At 60.3% G+C, this 17,520-nt stretch overlaps 1 protein-coding gene across 2 annotated transcripts in view; it reads left to right on the top strand.

The window, feature by feature from the left end:
* Window positions 1–16,714, top strand: part of LOC126951163 (filamin-C) — a 29,092-nt gene extending 12,378 nt beyond the window's left edge. Inside the window, exons 15-48 of one of the 2 annotated variants that reach the window (XM_050785046.1) lie at window positions 67–190; window positions 288–448; window positions 704–794; window positions 883–1,052; window positions 1,271–1,388; window positions 1,479–1,741; window positions 2,133–2,730; window positions 3,441–3,614; window positions 3,737–3,899; window positions 4,180–4,340; window positions 5,122–5,289; window positions 5,370–5,493; window positions 5,983–6,139; window positions 6,215–6,404; window positions 6,599–6,622; window positions 6,749–6,996; window positions 7,410–7,508; window positions 7,821–7,920; window positions 8,240–8,380; window positions 8,669–8,797; window positions 8,892–9,065; window positions 10,074–10,235; window positions 10,311–10,514; window positions 10,950–11,102; window positions 11,199–11,321; window positions 11,458–11,700; window positions 11,892–12,161; window positions 12,254–12,391; window positions 12,661–12,776; window positions 13,982–14,114; window positions 14,214–14,390; window positions 14,587–14,805; window positions 15,471–15,680; window positions 15,782–16,714. In XM_050785046.1, the coding sequence (XP_050641003.1) occupies window positions 67–190; window positions 288–448; window positions 704–794; window positions 883–1,052; window positions 1,271–1,388; window positions 1,479–1,741; window positions 2,133–2,730; window positions 3,441–3,614; window positions 3,737–3,899; window positions 4,180–4,340; window positions 5,122–5,289; window positions 5,370–5,493; window positions 5,983–6,139; window positions 6,215–6,404; window positions 6,599–6,622; window positions 6,749–6,996; window positions 7,410–7,508; window positions 7,821–7,920; window positions 8,240–8,380; window positions 8,669–8,797; window positions 8,892–9,065; window positions 10,074–10,235; window positions 10,311–10,514; window positions 10,950–11,102; window positions 11,199–11,321; window positions 11,458–11,700; window positions 11,892–12,161; window positions 12,254–12,391; window positions 12,661–12,776; window positions 13,982–14,114; window positions 14,214–14,390; window positions 14,587–14,805; window positions 15,471–15,680; window positions 15,782–15,969 (5,913 nt within the window). In that variant the 3' untranslated portion in view covers window positions 15,970–16,714. The remainder of the gene's footprint in view (window positions 1–66; window positions 191–287; window positions 449–703; window positions 795–882; window positions 1,053–1,270; window positions 1,389–1,478; window positions 1,742–2,132; window positions 2,731–3,440; window positions 3,615–3,736; window positions 3,900–4,179; window positions 4,341–5,121; window positions 5,290–5,369; window positions 5,494–5,982; window positions 6,140–6,214; window positions 6,405–6,598; window positions 6,623–6,748; window positions 6,997–7,409; window positions 7,509–7,820; window positions 7,921–8,239; window positions 8,381–8,668; window positions 8,798–8,891; window positions 9,066–10,073; window positions 10,236–10,310; window positions 10,515–10,949; window positions 11,103–11,198; window positions 11,322–11,457; window positions 11,701–11,891; window positions 12,162–12,253; window positions 12,392–12,660; window positions 12,777–13,981; window positions 14,115–14,213; window positions 14,391–14,586; window positions 14,806–15,470; window positions 15,681–15,781) is intronic. The other variant, XM_050785045.1, reaches the window with a different exon arrangement.
* Window positions 16,715–17,520: the final 806 nt, after the last annotated feature.

Raw genomic sequence — 17,520 nt, 5'->3', positions numbered from 1 at the left:
GGTGCGCTGGGCAGGAGGATGAGCCTTGAGGGAGGTCACCACGCTGAGCTGTGACCCCTCCTGCAGGTGAACGTGGGCGAGGGCAGCCACCCCGAGCGGGTGAAAGTGTACGGCCCCGGCGTGGAGAAGACGGGCCTCAAGGCCAACGAGCCCACCTACTTCACCGTGGACTGCAGCGAGGCAGGGCAAGGTGCGCCCAGCCAGAAGGGGCGGGTCTGGGAGGGGGGCAGGGGTGAGTCGGGTTGGGGGGCTGAGCCTGACTCACAGCGGTGCCCGCCTCTCTGCAGGTGACGTGAGCATTGGCATCAAGTGCGCCCCCGGCGTGGTGGGCCCTGCAGAGGCTGACATCGACTTCGACATCATCAAGAATGACAATGACACCTTCACCGTCAAGTACACGCCACCGGGGGCGGGCCGCTACACCATCATGGTGCTGTTTGCCAACCAGGTACCCAAGCTCCTGGTACCTCCCAGCTCTAGAAGGCAGCTGGAGATGCTGTCACGGGACAGGGAGGGATGATTCCACAGACATGGTGGAGCGCTACCTGTGTGAGGCAGGATGCCTCAGAGGAAGCAAAGGGGACTCTTTTGGAGGCTGCCCCTGTCTATGCTGGGTCCCCTGGGTGTGTCCTGAGCCACATCTAGCCCAACAGCAGGGGTGTGTTCCCCTCGAGAGCCTTGACTGAGCCTCCTCCACATCCAGGAGATCCCCGCCAGCCCCTTCCACATCAAGGTGGACCCATCCCACGATGCCAGCAAAGTCAAGGCTGAGGGCCCTGGGCTGAATCGCACAGGTGAGTGTCTGGGCAGGGGCTGGGCCTGGCTCGAGGTTGGGGTTAAGTGGCTACCAGGCCCTCACCACATCTCTGGGTGGCTCCTCAGGTGTGGAAGTTGGGAAGCCCACCCACTTCACGGTGCTGACCAAGGGAGCCGGCAAGGCCAAGTTGGATGTGCAGTTTGCAGGGACAGCCAAGGGCGAGGCTGTGCGGGACTTTGAGATCATAGACAACCATGACTATTCCTACACTGTCAAGTACACCGCTGTCCAGCAGGTGCGCTCTGCCCCTCCCATGCCCCCGCCCGACTGGACTGTCGGAGCTCTGGGTCTCCCTCCTCCAGTCCCACGGGACCAGTTCTGGATCCTCCATGCCTTCGCTGCCTCCTGCCCTCACTCTTGTGGTGGATCTGAGCTTCAGAGCCCATATTCACCACCAGGATGTTGCAGGACCGTGCCTTATACCCAGTTCTGACCTACCATTGTACCCAACAGGGCAACATGGCAGTGACAGTGACCTACGGCGGGGACCCTGTCCCCAAGAGCCCCTTTGTGGTGAATGTGGCACCCCCGCTGGACCTCAGCAAAATCAAAGTTCAGGGCCTCAATAGCAGTAAGTGGGGCAAGAGCCACCCTGGGAGTGAGGGGTGTTCGGGTGGGGTGGACCGGAGTCTCCTCATGGTGTCACTTGTCCTCCACGCAGAGGTGGCTGTGGGACAGGAACAAGCATTCTCTGTGAACACACGAGGGGCTGGCGGTCAAGGCCAACTGGACGTGCGGATGACTTCGCCCTCTCGCCGGCCCATCCCCTGCAAGCTGGAGCCAGGCGGCGGAGCGGAAGCCCAGGCTGTGCGCTACATGCCCCCGGAGGAGGGGCCCTACAAGGTGGACATCACCTACGATGGTCACCCAGTGCCTGGCAGCCCCTTTGCTGTGGAGGGTGTCCTGCCCCCTGATCCCTCCAAGGTGAGGAGATAGGAGCTGGTTGGGGCTGGGAGTTGGGGACTTGTCGGGAAGCTGGAAGAGTCATAGGGGGCAGAGGCCAGAGGGACTTATGTGCCTGGAGTGGGCACAGCCAAGAACGTGGGACTGAGACCAGCCCCACCCCACCACCTTCCTTGGAGACAACTTAGCTATTAAGAGCCTGGCCTTGGAGTCAGACCTGGGCTTGAATCCCAGATCCACTACCTGGGGAAATTGCTTCATCTCTCTGCCTCCATGTCATCACCTGGAATTGTTATAAGCACTCAGTCTGCAATAGCAGCCACAGTTGGAGGTGATGAGTTGGGTGGGGGCCATGAAGGCTGGGATGGGAAGGCCGGGTGCAGGGAACCCACACACCTGCCTCTTCCCCTAGGTTTGTGCTTACGGCCCCGGTCTCAAGGGTGGACTGGTAGGCACCCCCGCACCATTCTCCATCGACACCAAGGGGGCTGGCACAGGTGGCCTGGGGCTGACCGTGGAGGGCCCCTGCGAGGCCAAGATCGAGTGCCAGGACAATGGTGATGGCTCGTGTGCTGTCAGCTACCTGCCCACGGAGCCTGGCGAGTACACCATCAACATCCTGTTTGCCGAAGCCCACATCCCTGGCTCGCCCTTCAAAGCTACCATCCGGCCCGTGTTTGACCCAAGCAAGGTGCGGGCCAGTGGGCCGGGCCTGGAGCGCGGCAAGGCCGGTGAGGCAGCCACCTTCACTGTGGACTGCTCAGAGGCAGGCGAGGCAGAGCTGACCATTGAGATCCTGTCGGATGCCGGGGTCAAGGCCGAGGTGCTGATTCACAATAATGCGGATGGCACCTACCACATCACCTACAGCCCTGCCTTCCCCGGCACCTACACCATTACCATCAAATATGGCGGGCATCCGGTGCCCAAATTCCCCACCCGCGTCCATGTGCAGCCTGCGGTCGATACCAGTGGCGTCAAGGTCTCAGGGCCTGGTGTTGAGCCACATGGTGAGTGGTCAGGAGGAGCCAAGTGAGGTCAAGTGGCAGGTGCAGGAGCTGGATAGTCAGTGGGAGGGAGGGAAGCAGAGCTGAGGGCTGGGGGAGCCACCTGGCATGAAGGGAGGGCTCTCAGGGCAGCCCTAAAGTCCCTACTGGCCCAGAAGCCCCAGAGAAGGAGTGGAGGGGAAGACTGGGAGTGGAGACTGGCCTCCGCTCTTGTGGCAAAACTGCACCTGCCTCTGGGCGTTTTTCTGGAGAGGTCTCTTCTTTCATGTGCTTAAGGGGTACTCTGATGCAAAAAGCTACAACTCTGCTCTGGAGGGGGGCAGGGGGAAAGCTCTGGGGTAGAGGATGACAAGAGTCAGGAGACAGTAAGTGGGAATGGGCCATCTGCCGGGGCCAGACCCTGGCTAGGCATGGGGCACGGCAGAGGGATGCAAGACCCAGGCCCACAGCCTGGTGGGTGACTCATGTGAACAGAGAATGTCACTACATGGAGAAGGGAGTGAAGGCAGAGGCTGGAGCTCACGGAGGTGCAGGGGAGGGTAGGGGGCCCAGCCTCTGATCAGAGGAGCAGCCTGGGAGTTGGGGAGTGGGAGAGGAGGGGGGAGGAGGGGAAGAGGAGAAGGAGAGGAGAGGGAGAGGAGGGGGAGAGGAGAGGGAGCATCTGTGTGAAGGCTGCCCCCACCCCTGCTGAGCATGCCACCCCTGGGCTCCAGGTGTCCTGCGGGAGGTGACCACTGAGTTCACTGTGGATGCAAGATCCTTAACAGCCACAGGCGGCAACCACGTGACGGCTCGCGTGCTCAACCCCTCGGGGGCCAAGACAGACACTTATGTGACAGACAATGGGGACGGCACCTACCGAGTACAGTACACCGCCTACGAGGAGGGTGAGGGCCAGTGGAGGGCCGGGCGAGCGGGCAGGGCCGGCCTCTGATGATATTGCGCTCGGGGCAGGAGGGGTGGTGGGGGTGCACACTCCCTGATTGATGCCCCTGTGGCTGGCTTCCAGGCGTGCATTTGGTGGAGGTCCTGTATGATGAGGTCGCTGTGCCCAAGAGCCCCTTCCGAGTGGGTGTCACTGAGGGCTGTGATCCCACCCGCGTCCGGGCCTTCGGGCCAGGCCTGGAGGGTGGCTTGGTTAACAAGGCCAACCGCTTCACTGTGGAGACCAGGTATCCTCCCCATTTGCTAGCCTAAACCTGTGACCACCCTTTCCCAGCCCCCGGCCCTCCTTGCTCGTCCCTCTGTCTGTACCTCAGCCCCACCCCATCCTCTCTCTGGGGTGAGGCAGGAGCAGACCGCCCGACAGGACTCCAGATCAGCCCCTGGCTCATTTCTCCTCAGCTGGGTCCCCAGCGGCCTGCCCTCTTTCCTCCCTGTCCCCCCATTCAGCTACTCCCTCATCTTCACTCACTGGTCTTATGAAGCTGATGGGGGGGTGTCATCTCTCAGGGGAGCCGGCACCGGGGGCCTTGGCCTAGCCATCGAGGGTCCCTCGGAAGCCAAGATGTCCTGCAAGGACAACAAGGATGGTAGCTGCACTGTGGAGTACATCCCCTTCACCCCTGGAGACTATGACGTCAACATCACCTTCGGGGGGCGGCCCATCCCAGGTGTGCAGAGAGAGTGGTCGGGGCCTCAGGGAAGACAAGGGAGGATGCAGGATGCTCACCCCACAAGGGGGAAACTGGAAGGAAGTTAGATGAGAACATTCATAGAGAGGATAGCTGAGAGCAGGTCGGGGCTGGAGCCCAGCCAGAGGGAGGACGTGGAGGAGGCAGGCAGTGAGGGTTGATGCGACAGCCCCCCAGTCAATCCCAGGAACACGCTCTGGCCTCCTAGCCCCTTGCCTGGAGCTCGAGACGTCGGCTGTGCAGGTCCACTGCTCAGTGTGTGTCTGGAAACTCAGACACCGCCCACTCCTCTTGGTGGCTCAGGCCAGCCTTGGGCCTTCTTGCCCGCATCGTCTGCAGAATTCCCCTTGCCTTCTGCAGGCCCAGCTGCCTGGACAGGTTATGTCTTCAAATATTGCATGACTTGGGACTGCTGAAATTGGAAGTATTTTCCCTTATCTAATTTCCCATCTTTTTATTATTTCAGACACAGTGTCAGAAATACATTTCATTTTTAAAAACATTTTATTTTCAGTTTATTAATTTAGGAAGGCCTTCTCTTCCAGGCCTGGGACCCACATGAGTGAGATTTGCCCAGCCTCAGTCAAGTTCATTTATTCTTGTGTGTGTTTTCTTAGCAAGTTCCTAGGCATTTTCCCATGTTGGTCTGGCTTCCCTATGGGCATTTCAAAGGCAGGGAAGGCCTCCTCCTCCAAGGCTCCTCAGCATCAGGGGGACCCATCAGGGCTTGTGGCAGGGTCTGATGTCCTTCTCCTCACAGGGAGCCCATTCCGGGTGCCGGTGAAGGATGTGGTGGACCCTGGAAAGGTGAAGTGCTCGGGGCCAGGGCTGGGGGCTGGTGTCAGGGCCCGGGTCCCCCAGACCTTCACAGTGGACTGCAGTCAAGCTGGCCGGGCACCCCTGCAGGTGGCTGTGCTGGGCCCCACAGGTATAGAATGGCTGGGGCAGGGAGGAAGGAGGTGGGGCAGGATGCCCGGAGGCTCTGCTGACCCTGCGCACCTTGCCCAGGTGTGGCCGAGCCTGTGGAGGTGCGGGACAATGGAGATGGCACCCACACTGTCCACTACACCCCAGCCACTGATGGGCCCTACACGGTAGCTGTCAAGTATGCGGACCAGGAGGTGCCACGCAGGTGAGGACCAGCACTGGGCTCCTGTGCTATGACTGAGCTCTGGGGGTGCTCCTGCTAGGGCGGCACTGCAGGGTCACTGCTGGGGTCCCCGGGAGAGCCCTTCCCAGCTGTCAGCCTCGTCCAGTCTCACTGCCCCATCCTGCTGTTCCCCAGGGCTCTCTGCCCTGAGGCTATCCTGCCCCAGGAGCTTTTACAGCAAAACTAGCGCCTTAGGAAAAGTGCAGGAGGCCTGGGCCAGGGCCTCCTCCTGGACCCTCCTACAGCACCTTCCTGGGGAATGGAGAAGTGCCCTGGGTCTGTCAAGGGAGTCCCAGAGTGCCCCCGCCCCCAGACTCGGAATGTCATCGGCTTCTGGGAACTGGCCTCTCCTGCCTGCCCCACAGTCCCCCTTCCTGTATGTCTATGGGGAGGACTCTGGCTGAAGATGAGATCACCCCTCCGCCCCGTCCATGCCCCCCAGCCAACTGTTTATCTCTTCTGCTCCTCAAGCCCTTTCAAGATCAAGGTCCTTCCAGCTCATGATGCCAGCAAGGTGAGAGCCAGCGGCCCAGGCCTCAATGCCTCTGGGATCCCTGCCAGTCTGCCTGTGGAGTTCACCATCGACGCAAGGGACGCGGGCGAGGGGTTGCTCACGGTCCAGATCCTGGTGAGTCTCTGCGCAGCCCACCCCCCAGGTCATGCTCCAGGCACAGGCGGGCCTTGACCTCTGCTTCTCCCTCAGGACCCCGAGGGTAAACCCAAGAAGGCCAACATCCGGGACAATGGGGATGGCACGTACACTGTGTCCTACCTGCCAGACATGAGCGGCCGGTACACCATCACCATCAAGTATGGCGGCGATGAGATCCCCTACTCACCCTTCCGCATCCATGCTCTGCCCACCGGGGACGCCAGCAAGTGCCTCGTCACAGGTGGATGCCCACCCGCTGCCTGTGCCCTGCTCACCACCCAGCCCCTCAAAGCCCCTCCACAGCCCTGGCCTGGTCCCCAGGGTTCCGCTGGTCAGAGAGCACACATGCCCTAGCCCTGGCCCCTCCCTCATCCCTGCCCAATGCCCCAGCCCGCGCTGGGCACCGCCTGGCCTCACTCTGTTCTCTCTTTCCAGTGTCCATTGGAGGCCACGGCCTGGGTGAGTGCCCTTTCTCTCCTCTTCTTGCTGTGGGCCAGGGTGGTTGGAGGTAGGGGGTGGGCAGTGGGAACAGAGAGGGCTGGCTCCAGCCCTCCAGCGCCCTGAGCAGGATCTCCCACATGGCAGGTGCCTGCCTGGGCCCCCGAATCCAGATTGGGCAGGAGACGGTGATCACAGTGGATGCCAAGGCAGCCGGCGAGGGGAAGGTGACATGCACGGTGTCCACGCCGGATGGGGCAGAGCTCGATGTGGACGTGGTTGAGAACCACGATGGTACCTTTGACATCTACTACACAGCGCCCGAGCCGGGCAAGTACGTCATCACCATCCGCTTCGGGGGCGAGCACATCCCGAACAGCCCCTTCCACGTACTGGTAAGTTCTGTAGCCACAGCAAGACTAGATGGCTGGGGAGGGTGGCCTGGCCCTTTTAGCAGCAGCAGGGATCCCCGATAACTGTCCCCAAGGAATCCCACTTCTCTGAGGGCTCCTGGGGCCAGAGTGCTCCTGGATGGAGCCTTAGCTTTCCCCACAGCCCTCCGAAATGGGAGGAGAGCATGGTCCTGCCCTCTGCCCAGTGCTATCAGCTCTCTGTGGAGGAACCCACTGTGTTCTCCACCATCCCCAGCTCCATCTCCCCAGAGGCTTCCCTGCAGGAAGATGAAGCCCTCCGAGGGGCGAGCACCCAATATATCAGCCAGCATTTCAGGTTCCTGGACCATTCTCTGAGTCAGCCCCTAGGCCTGTGAGGCTTCCACACCCTGTGCCCCCATGCCTTGCCTCCCCAGGCATGTGACCCCCTGCCGCATGAGGAGGAGCCCTCTGAAGTGCCACAGCTGCGCCAGTCCTACGCTCCTCCCCGGCCTGGCGCCCGCCCCACACACTGGGTACTGCGCCTCCCACCAGGCGATGTCCTCCTTCTCCTCTTCCCCTTCCTTCATTTCTTCTCTCTACTCCTCTGCAGCCAGGGCAGGGACATGGTCTGGGGGCCTCTTGGGGAGCAGGCAGGAGTCAGGCTGGGCAGATGGAACCCCACTTGGGCACAGCACTCCTTCTCTTGCAGCTGATGCACCTCTCCTGCCACACTGGTTTCACCATTAACTACCTTGTTCTTTCCTCACTCTCCAGCTTCAGTCATGGCATGAGCCAAACTCCCGAGCCTTCCCCAGTCACTGACTATTCCCTCTCACCTGCTGCAGGCCACAGAGGAGCCAGTGGTGCCTGTGGAGCCAATGGAATCCATGCTGAGGCCCTTCAACCTGGTCATCCCCTTCGCAGTGCAGAAAGGGGAGCTCACAGGTACGGCCCTGTGGCCCCCAGGCATGAGGGCTGAGGGGAGATACCCTCTTCCAGGTCCAGCCCCGTGTCTTAGAGATGAAAACCAAGGCCCAGAGAGAGGAAGTGAGCTCTATCCAGGGTCACACAACAAGTTGGGCAGAGCCAGAACTCAGGTGCAAGCCATCTGTCCCCAGTTCAGGGCTCAGGCCACTGCCACAGGCTGTCTCCTGGTGCGTGGCCTCTCAGGTGGCAGCAGAAGCACTCAGGACCAGGCCTGGGACAGCAGGGAGGTTGCAGTGGGGGAAATCAGGGTCCCCATGTAACTGTGTCTGCCCTGCAGGAGAGGTGCGGATGCCCTCAGGGAAGACGGCGCGGCCCAACATCACCGACAACAAGGACGGCACCATCACGGTGAGGTACGCACCCACCGAGAAAGGCCTGCACCAGATGGGGATCAAGTATGACGGCAACCACATCCCTGGTGAGTTGAGGGCTGGGCTGGGCTGGGGCTTGGGTGAGAGGAGCAGGCAGCAGCTGCAGTCCTGCCTTCCTGCTTTCAACAAATATTTATTGAGCACCTGCTGTGTGCAGACACCAGGCGAGGTCCCAGGGAGGCTTATACCCTGGTGAGAAGCAGACCTCCATGAGCCGGGTCCCTACGGCACAGACGGAGGGGGTTGGCAGGGAGGCTGCTGGAAGGTGCTGGGGCCAAGGTGGGCTCAGACAATCCCTGACGCTGACCCAGCCCCCTTTTTCCCTGTTCCCCCAGGGAGCCCCTTGCAGTTCTATGTAGATGCCATCAACAGCCGCCATGTCAGTGCCTATGGGCCAGGCCTGAGCCATGGCATGGTCAACAAGCCAGCCACCTTCACCATTGTCACCAAAGATGCTGGAGAAGGTGAGGGAGCTGCAGGCTGGGGGCTGGGGTGGGGACTTGCCAGGGGCAGGGGTGAGGGCAGGACCTCTGATTTTGGCCACACCTCCACCTACAGGGGGTCTGTCGTTGGCCGTGGAGGGCCCATCCAAGGCAGAGATCACCTGTAAGGACAACAAGGATGGCACCTGCACCGTGTCCTACCTGCCGACCGCACCTGGAGACTACAGCATCATCGTGCGCTTCGATGACAAGCACATCCCGGGGAGCCCCTTCACCGCCAAGATCACAGGTGAGGCGGGTGTATGGGGACGTGCAGCCCATGAGACACACACACCACATACACTGCACAGATGTGCAAGCCCAGCCTGTTCAAGTCACTCATGACATTAAGGCAGAGGCCCTTCAAGTTGTAAGGGGTCATATTTTGAAAAATGTAAAAACACTGTGTTCTCCACGGCAGCTAAGAAGCAGTCAGCCACTCCTGTGCCTGAGAACACATTGCCTCATTTAGTCTTTGAAGTCACCTTTTGTTGTTGTTGTTTTTGTTTTTTGAGATGGAGTCTCGCTCTGTCACCCAGATTGGAGTGCAGTGGCACAATCTCGGCTCACTGCAACCTCCGCCTGCCGGGTTCATGCCATTCTCCTGCCTCAGCCTCCCGAGTAGCTGGGACTACAGGTGCCTACCACCACGCCTGGCTAATTTTTTTGTATTTTTAGTGGCGACGGGGTTTCACTGTGTTAGCCAGGATGGTCTCGATCTCCTGACCTCGTGATCCGCCCGCTTTGGCCTCCCAAAGTGCTGGGATTACAGGCGTGAGTCACCGCGCCCAGCCTGAAGTCACTCTTAAGAAGTTAGGGCAAAAAAAAAAAAAAAAAAAAAAAAAAAAGAAGTTAGGGCATGGATAATCCTTTTGATGGATAAGGAACCCCTGTCCCAGAGAGGCCAAGCAACGTGATTACAGTCACACAGCGAGGAAGGGGTCTGTGCGGTCCAGTCTAGTGTTTTGTTATCACACCATGTGACTCAGGGTTAAAACGCAGCAGGCTTTCTTTAGGGATTTAGTCCACAAGGACTGAGGCACCCACAGTGGAATTGGGGTACAGGCCCCTCTTAGTCTCTGGCAGCTCACATGTGAGTGCAGACTGGGCTTTCCAGGCCTTGGGCCTCTGTGCACCTGGGAGTGGCCCCCCCATGTCTGTTGAGTCCAGCAGGGTCTGCCCAGGAGGATTCCTGAGCCCTTTGAGGGCAGGGCCTGTCTGGAGTCACAGCAGTCTGATGCCCCAACTCCCCCACCAGGCGATGACTCCATGAGGACCTCACAGCTGAACGTGGGTACCTCCACGGATGTGTCGCTGAAGATCACCGAGAGTGATCTGAGCCAGCTAACCGCCAGCATCCGTGCCCCCTCGGGCAACGAGGAGCCCTGTCTGCTGAAGCGCCTGCCCAACCGGCACATCGGTGAGCGTGGGGCCTCACGGAGACCTCAGGGGTGGGGGCCCACAGGATGCTCTGCCTAACACTTCCTTTCCACAGGGATCTCCTTCACTCCCAAGGAGGTGGGGGAGCATGTGGTGAGCGTGCGCAAGAGTGGCAAGCACGTCACCAACAGCCCCTTCAAGATCCTGGTGGGGCCATCTGAGATCGGGGACGCCAGCAAGGTGCGGGTCTGGGGCAAGGGCCTTTCTGAGGGACACACGTTCCAGGTGGCAGAGTTCATCGTGGATACTCGCAATGCAGGTACCTCCTGCCCCAGAGACCCCCATTCCAGCGGGTGCCTCCCACAGGCACTTGTCCTTCTGTCCTGCCCAGCACCCCCTTGGCTGCACTCTCCTCTCGAAAACTTCCTGGCCAGTCTGTGTCAGGATTCGCATTCTGCGGCCCATTGGGGGAAGTAAATGGCCCCGCATCAGTTCTCTCCCTTTGAAGAGAAAGGTTAGCTGTCCTGAGTTTCTGTCCCTCTCTTGCTCACTGGAATCCAAGAGGCTTACCTTAGGGAAATTTCCAGACCGCCTGGCCTGTGGCACTGCCTCTCCTCCCGCTGAGCCACTTTTGTTAGTGATCACTACACACATCCGGGCCCATTCTGGGTGCAGCCAGCAGTCGGGGGAGAGGAGAGCACTGTGGCTTGGCCAGCCTAGGACTGAGGGAGATGTGTTCCTTGCTTTCCCCCAGGGTATGGGGGCTTGGGGCTGAGTATTGAAGGCCCAAGCAAGGTGGACATCAACTGTGAGGACATGGAGGACGGGACATGCAAAGTCACCTACTGCCCCACCGAGCCCGGCACCTATATCATCAACATCAAGTTTGCTGACAAGCACGTGCCTGGTAAGGCTCTGGGCAGAGGTCGGGTGGCGAGAGACAGGGAGACCAGGAGGCCGGAGGTCTGAGGTTCCTGACCCACCCTTTGTCCCCCCACTTCAGGAAGCCCCTTCACTGTGAAGGTGACCGGCGAGGGCCGCATGAAGGAAAGCATTACCCGGCGGAGACAGGCGCCTTCCATCGCCACCATTGGCAGCACCTGTGACCTCAACCTCAAGATCCCAGGTAGAAGCCTGGAGGAGCCTGGGTGGGGCGAGTGGTGGGAGAGGACTGGCCTGGGCCAGAGACCACCTGTCGGGTCTCCACCCTGCTTCCTTACCCCTCGCTTCCCTCCCTCACCCTGGCTCCCTTAACCACACAGGGAACTGGTTCCAGATGGTGTCTGCCCAGGAGCGCCTGACGCGCACCTTCACACGCAGCAGCCACACCTACACCCGCACGGAGCGCACGGAAATCAGCAAGACGCGGGGCGGGGAGACAAAGCGCGAGGTGCGGGTGGAGGAGTCCACCCAGGTCGGCGGGGACCCCTTCCCTGCTGTGTTTGGGGACTTCCTGGGCCGGGAGCGCCTGGGCTCCTTCGGCAGCATCACCCGGCAGCAGGAGGGTGAGCACCGTGCACTGGGCCGGCTGGGTCTTAACAGTGGGATGGGAGGGTGCTGCTGACCAGGCTTGGTGCTGGCAGATTGGTCCCGAAGGCCAGGCGGGTCTGAGCAGAGGAGGTTTAACTGATGGGGAGGGAAGGGCCAGAGCTAGGAGGAATCCCAGTGTTGCCCTGACATCCCCCAAACCCTGCAGGCGAGGCCAGCTCTCAGGACATGACTGCACAGGTGACCAGCCCATCGGGCAAGATGGAAGCCGCGGAGATCGTCGAGGGCGAGGACAGCGCCTACAGTGTGCGCTTTGTGCCCCAGGAGATGGGGCCCCATACGGTCGCTGTCAAGTACCGTGGCCAGCACGTGCCCGGCAGCCCCTTTCAGTTCACTGTGGGGCCGCTAGGTGAAGGCGGGGCCCACAAGGTGCGGGCCGGAGGCACAGGGCTGGAGCGAGGTGTGGCCGGCGTGCCAGGTAAGGGGCAGATGGCCAGGAGTGGGGATGAAGTCAGGACAGCCAATGTGAGGGGCACTGATGCTGAAGTCCCCTACCTTGCCTGTCCCCAGCCGAGTTCAGCATCTGGACCCGGGAGGCCGGTGCTGGGGGCCTGTCCATTGCTGTGGAGGGTCCTAGCAAGGCGGAGATTGCATTTGAGGATCGCAAAGATGGCTCCTGCGGCGTCTCCTATGTTGTCCAGGAACCAGGTGGGCGTCCACACTGGCAGTGGGGCTGGGCCTGCCTGACCTCCCAGACTGGGTTTCTGCTCACTGGAGAGGCAGGAGATGCTTGGGGCCACAGAACTCCCCTCCCCGGGGCCCCCATCTCCCTCTACCCCACACCCTCGGAAACATGTGTCTGTCTCCAGGTCTGAGTGCTGACCACGGAGTCTATCCTGGGATAAAGCCAGAGTGGGGAGGCTCCCGCCCTGCCAACCTCCATCCCGGAACCTATGCTGACTGGTCTCTCTCCCCAGGTGACTATGAGGTCTCCATCAAGTTCAATGATGAGCACATCCCGGACAGTCCCTTTGTGGTGCCTGTGGCCTCCCTCTCGGATGACGCTCGCCGCCTCACCGTCACCAGCCTCCAGGTTTGTGCCCAGGGTGGGGGTGGAGGGTTTCTGCTATCTGAGAGATGGGTAAGAGTTGAGGACAGCAGGTCCATGGGGCCAGGGATTTAGCAGTGACCTTGGAAGGGCCAGTTAGAAGTCCCTTCCCGTAAGGCACAAGGCGGGGCCCTTGGGGACGGTGGGCTCCGACCCTGTGGGCTAGCCCCTACACTCAGGCATGCCACGCCTCATTCTGCTTTTCTCAGGGTGGGTTTGCCTGTCCTACTGCCACCTGCCATTTCTTGTTAGTTTGTTCCACCTTCTCCTGTTCTAAGAATGCTAGATGCCAACATTTATAAGAATGAGAGTATAAAATCTATACAAACTAAGAGTAAACCAGTTTGCAGAGAGGGTGTGAGAGGCTCCTCTAAAGGGAATGCCTATGGCCTGCAGAGCCTGGGCTGCGTCCTCTCCAGGCCGATGGGAGCCTGGCTTGCTTTCTCTTGCTGCTGACTTCTAGAGATGTGGTGTCTTCCTTTCCTTCTGTCATAGCGGACATGTGCAAGGAAGGCTCTCAGCAAGTCACACTGAAACAGGCAAACCAGGGGGCCAGGTGTCCAGGGGACACACTGTAAAGGAGCTTGTGCATAAGGGGCATAGACTAGGCCTCACCCCAGCTCCTTATCCCGCGCGCCTCCTGGCTGCCCCTCAGGGTGGTCACATTAGCCCATCCAGGGTCCTTGTGCATCTCCTCCTTCCACTCCTGAACCGGGTTCCCCAATGCAGGCTCCAATCCCTCCCCCAGAGCCCTTCTGTGCTTCTTCTGGGTCCTCCCTGTTGGTCCACTTCCTCCAGGAAGCTTTCCCAGGCCAGTCCAGCCAAACTCAGCTTCCTACCTCAGAGCTCTCTGGCACCGCCAGCCCACACAGCCCATCAGGCACTTGCTCTCTGCTCTCGGCCTGCTTCACACAGAGTGGGGCCCTTCCTTCCTCAGCCAGGACAGGGTACATCATCTCTCATCGCCCACACACCAAGCACAGCTAGGATAGCAGGTGCACGTATAGGGTTGCATACCAGACCCTGGCTCCTCCTGCTCCCAGGCTGGTCTGGCAGGCAGGGGCCAGGCTGGGCGTAGGGTGGTGGCAGCCTTTGGGCTGGGCTTACGGTGAGCACCATGTGGGGCTTCAGAGAAGAGTGCTCCAGCCCCGGTCTCCCAGCAGTCTGAGCATCCTCCTTGGCCTTTGCAGGAGACAGGGCTCAAGGTGAACCAGCCGGCGTCCTTTGCTGTGCAGCTGAACGGCGCACGGGGCGTGATTGATGCCCGGGTGCACACACCCTCGGGGGCTGTGGAGGAGTGCTACGTCTCTGAGCTAGACAGTGGTGAGCTGGCCCTGCCCCTGCCAACCCCCTGCTGGGCTGGGGCCTTCTAAGAAGGGGAGGGGAAGGATGGAGGGTAAGCCACCAACCCTCTATCCACAGATAAGCATACCATCCGCTTCATCCCCCACGAGAATGGCGTCCACTCCATCGATGTCAAGTTCAATGGTGCCCACATCCCTGGAAGTCCCTTCAAGATCCGCGTTGGGGAGCAGAGCCAGGCTGGGGACCCAGGCTTGGTGTCAGCCTATGGTCCTGGGCTCGAGGGAGGCACTACTGGTGAGTGCCTGGAGCTGGGGAACAGGGTGACTTCTAGGGGTGCTTGGCCACTAGTCTGGTGCTGCCTTGCTCCAGAGGCAGGAGCCCTGCTTCCTGAGCCAGGAGTCCCCACAGAGGCTGCCCAGGGAACTGGAGCCCAGCCCCTCTTGGGCCACAAGCCCTTCCTGCCCTCAGCCTTGCTACCTCTGGCCTCTAGGTGTGTCATCAGAGTTCATCGTGAACACCCTGAACGCCGGCTCGGGGGCCTTGTCTGTCACCATTGATGGCCCCTCCAAGGTGCAGCTGGACTGTCGGGAGTGTCCTGAGGGCCACGTGGTCACTTACACTCCCATGGCCCCTGGCAACTACCTCATTGCCATCAAGTACGGTGGCCCCCAGCACATCGTGGGCAGCCCTTTCAAGGCCAAGGTCACTGGTGAGTGCTGGCTTCAGGGCGGTGCATCCAACCTGCAGCCCAGCCCAGCCTGGAGGGCTCCGGTGGCCACGCACATCCAGACCATAGTCTGACCCCAGACACCATGGTCAGTTTACCAGGGCTAGAGGTGGGCCTGGCTCTACACAGCACACATTCTGTGGAGTCAGGCATGATGGTGTAAAAGTCCCATTATTCCTCTCCATCGCGGCCCCTCACTCCTTCAGCTCTGGCCTGCGCTGGCTCCTCAGGCTCTAGCATCACTTTCTTCCCTCCTGGCTTCCCATATTCCTCGGCTCCAAGAAGACACAGTCAGTATTGAGCAAGCTCCCCTCTTGAGGCTGTCTGTAGGATGCGTTGGGTGGGTGTTCCTTTGTAAAGTGACTCTTATCCTGTGAGTTAGCCTGAGTTCCCAAAGCCTGCAAGGGTGAGGGTCACAGCATCTGAGGCCCCAGCCCTGGGGTGGAGCATCAGTTGGAGCTGGCAGCTCAGGGCCCTGGCTGGGAATGGGGCTGTGCTCCTAGAGTGGCCCTTGGAGGAATTTGAGGGGAGCCACGAATGCAGGCAGTGAGTCCCACAGGGTGGCAATGCTGGCCGAGGGTCCCCTGCCTGGGGAAGAACAGGAAGCCCTCCTGACCAGGTTTGTGCCCCCTCCACCCGCCCCTAAGGTCCGAGGCTGTCCGGAGGCCACAGCCTTCACGAAACATCCACCGTTCTGGTGGAGACTGTGACCAAGTCTTCCTCAAGCCGGGGCTCCAGCTACAGCTCCATCCCCAAGTTCTCCTCAGATGCCAGCAAGGTGGTGACTCGGGGCCCTGGGCTGTCCCAGGCCTTCGTGGGCCAGAAGAACTCCTTCACCGTGGACTGCAGCAAAGCAGGCAGGTGGCGGGGGGGTGAGCAAGAGGCCGTCAGGGAGCAGGGTGTGGGTCACAGTAGGGGACTCCCTGGTGTGAGCCCATCCCTCTGCCTCCCTCTCCAGGCACCAACATGATGATGGTGGGCGTGCACGGCCCCAAGACCCCCTGTGAGGAGGTGTACGTGAAGCACATGGGGAACCGGGTGTACAATGTCACCTACACCGTCAAGGAGAAAGGGGACTACATCCTCATCGTCAAGTGGGGTGACGAAAGTGTCCCTGGAAGCCCCTTCAAAGTCAAGGTCCCTTGAATGCCAAAAGTGCCTCCCCAGCCTCAGCCCCCACCTCCAGCCAAACACATATTACACACACACACACGTGCCACACCCAGACACACGCACAGAATCAGACACTACAAACACCTGCCTTGGGGGTGAAGTGAAGGCACAGCCTCCTCACCCCACTGCGCCCCGGGGGTTGGAGGACCTTGTCTGTGTTAGGACAGTGTCCCTCCCTGGGAATGTGACATGCTAACTCACAGACTGGGGCCAGGCTCAGGGGCAGAGGCTGGGACATGAGGGGCTGACAAGTGGGCTTCGAGGCCAGGGAAGCCCTGAGTTTTCTGGCAGGGCTGAGCAGTGGGAGGGCATTGTGTTGTGGGTGTCTGTGTGTGAGGTCACCCTCAATCTGCACCGCCGGCCAGCCACCCCCCTGTCCCTGAGGACTTGGTCTGGTCCCTCTGGTAGCTTCAACCCCAGACTTTTAAGGACTTGGAAAGGAAAGCACAATCAGAGAAGAAAACAGCCCCTGAATCAGCAGGAGTGGCCTGGCACATGGACCGGCCCGAGTGATGTGCATTCTGCCCAAGCCAGCCTCCCAGGGGGCCGGATTTCTCTCTCACTGTCTCTTTTTTTAAAATGGTTGCACGGCTCTGCCCCATGGGGGGCCTTTTTTACACACTGCGAGGCCCAGCTTTCTAGGGGACTTTGCACATGTCATGCAGCTCAGCTGGGAGCTGCTTAGGTGGAAAACTCCAAATAAAGTGCGGCTGTCGCAGAGGCTTGGCTGTTCCTTGCGGGTGTGCTCTCTGTGGCTGGCTGCCCTCTGGCCTGCCACACAAGAAACTGGGCCCTGGGGAGGCAGAGGCAGCCTGGCTGTCCCCTGGAAGATTGACCCAGGTCGAGGGGAAGGTCCTGGGGCAGAAGTGAGGTCTGGGATGTTGGCAGAGTGCCTGAAAGAACTGGGGGCGGGGGCTCGGGGATGTGGGAAGGGGTCCCAGCGGGAGGGTTCGTGGACAGTACAGGGTGTGGATACTGTGTTCTACAGTACTGCCCCAGGACCCCTGGGAGGCCAATTTCAGTTCAGCCTGACCTCAAGGATGTTTTTCAAATTAAGACTTTAAAACAGTGAGCACTGACTCAAACAGGAATATTCCTCAACCAGCAGGCAGACAGAACCACCTGCAGACTCAGCACCTTCCTCCGAGTCTGGTACTGAATCAACTTGGCCTGTTTCATGCCCGTTTCTAGCACTGAGCTTGCACAGGGCTTCCCTCCTGAACTCCTGCCCCAGCCCTGCCCTGGTCAGCTCCCTCCAACCTCCTCTCCATGCTGCAGCTTGAGGGGGGTCACTTTAAAGAGAGTATACCCCTCTCTGGTTTAGGGCCCTCCGTGACTCCCTCCTGCTCCAGAGTAAAGTTTCTTCCTCACAAGGTCTCCAAGGCCCCCCAGGTTCAGACAGCAGCCTCCCCAGCCGTATGAGTTGGGCAGCAAGCCCACTCCCCATTGTACCCTCCACCTCCAACCTCCCTTCACCACTAGTTAACTGGGCACCCATGCTGAATTTGGGCCCCTTCCCGGAAA

The sequence above is a fragment of the Macaca thibetana genome, chromosome 3 (genome assembly GCF_024542745.1).
Source record: "Macaca thibetana thibetana isolate TM-01 chromosome 3, ASM2454274v1, whole genome shotgun sequence".
Lineage (NCBI taxonomy): Eukaryota > Metazoa > Chordata > Mammalia > Primates > Cercopithecidae > Macaca > Macaca thibetana.
Note: the sequence above shows the minus strand (reverse complement) of the source record. Positions and strands in the feature narration are given on the sequence as shown.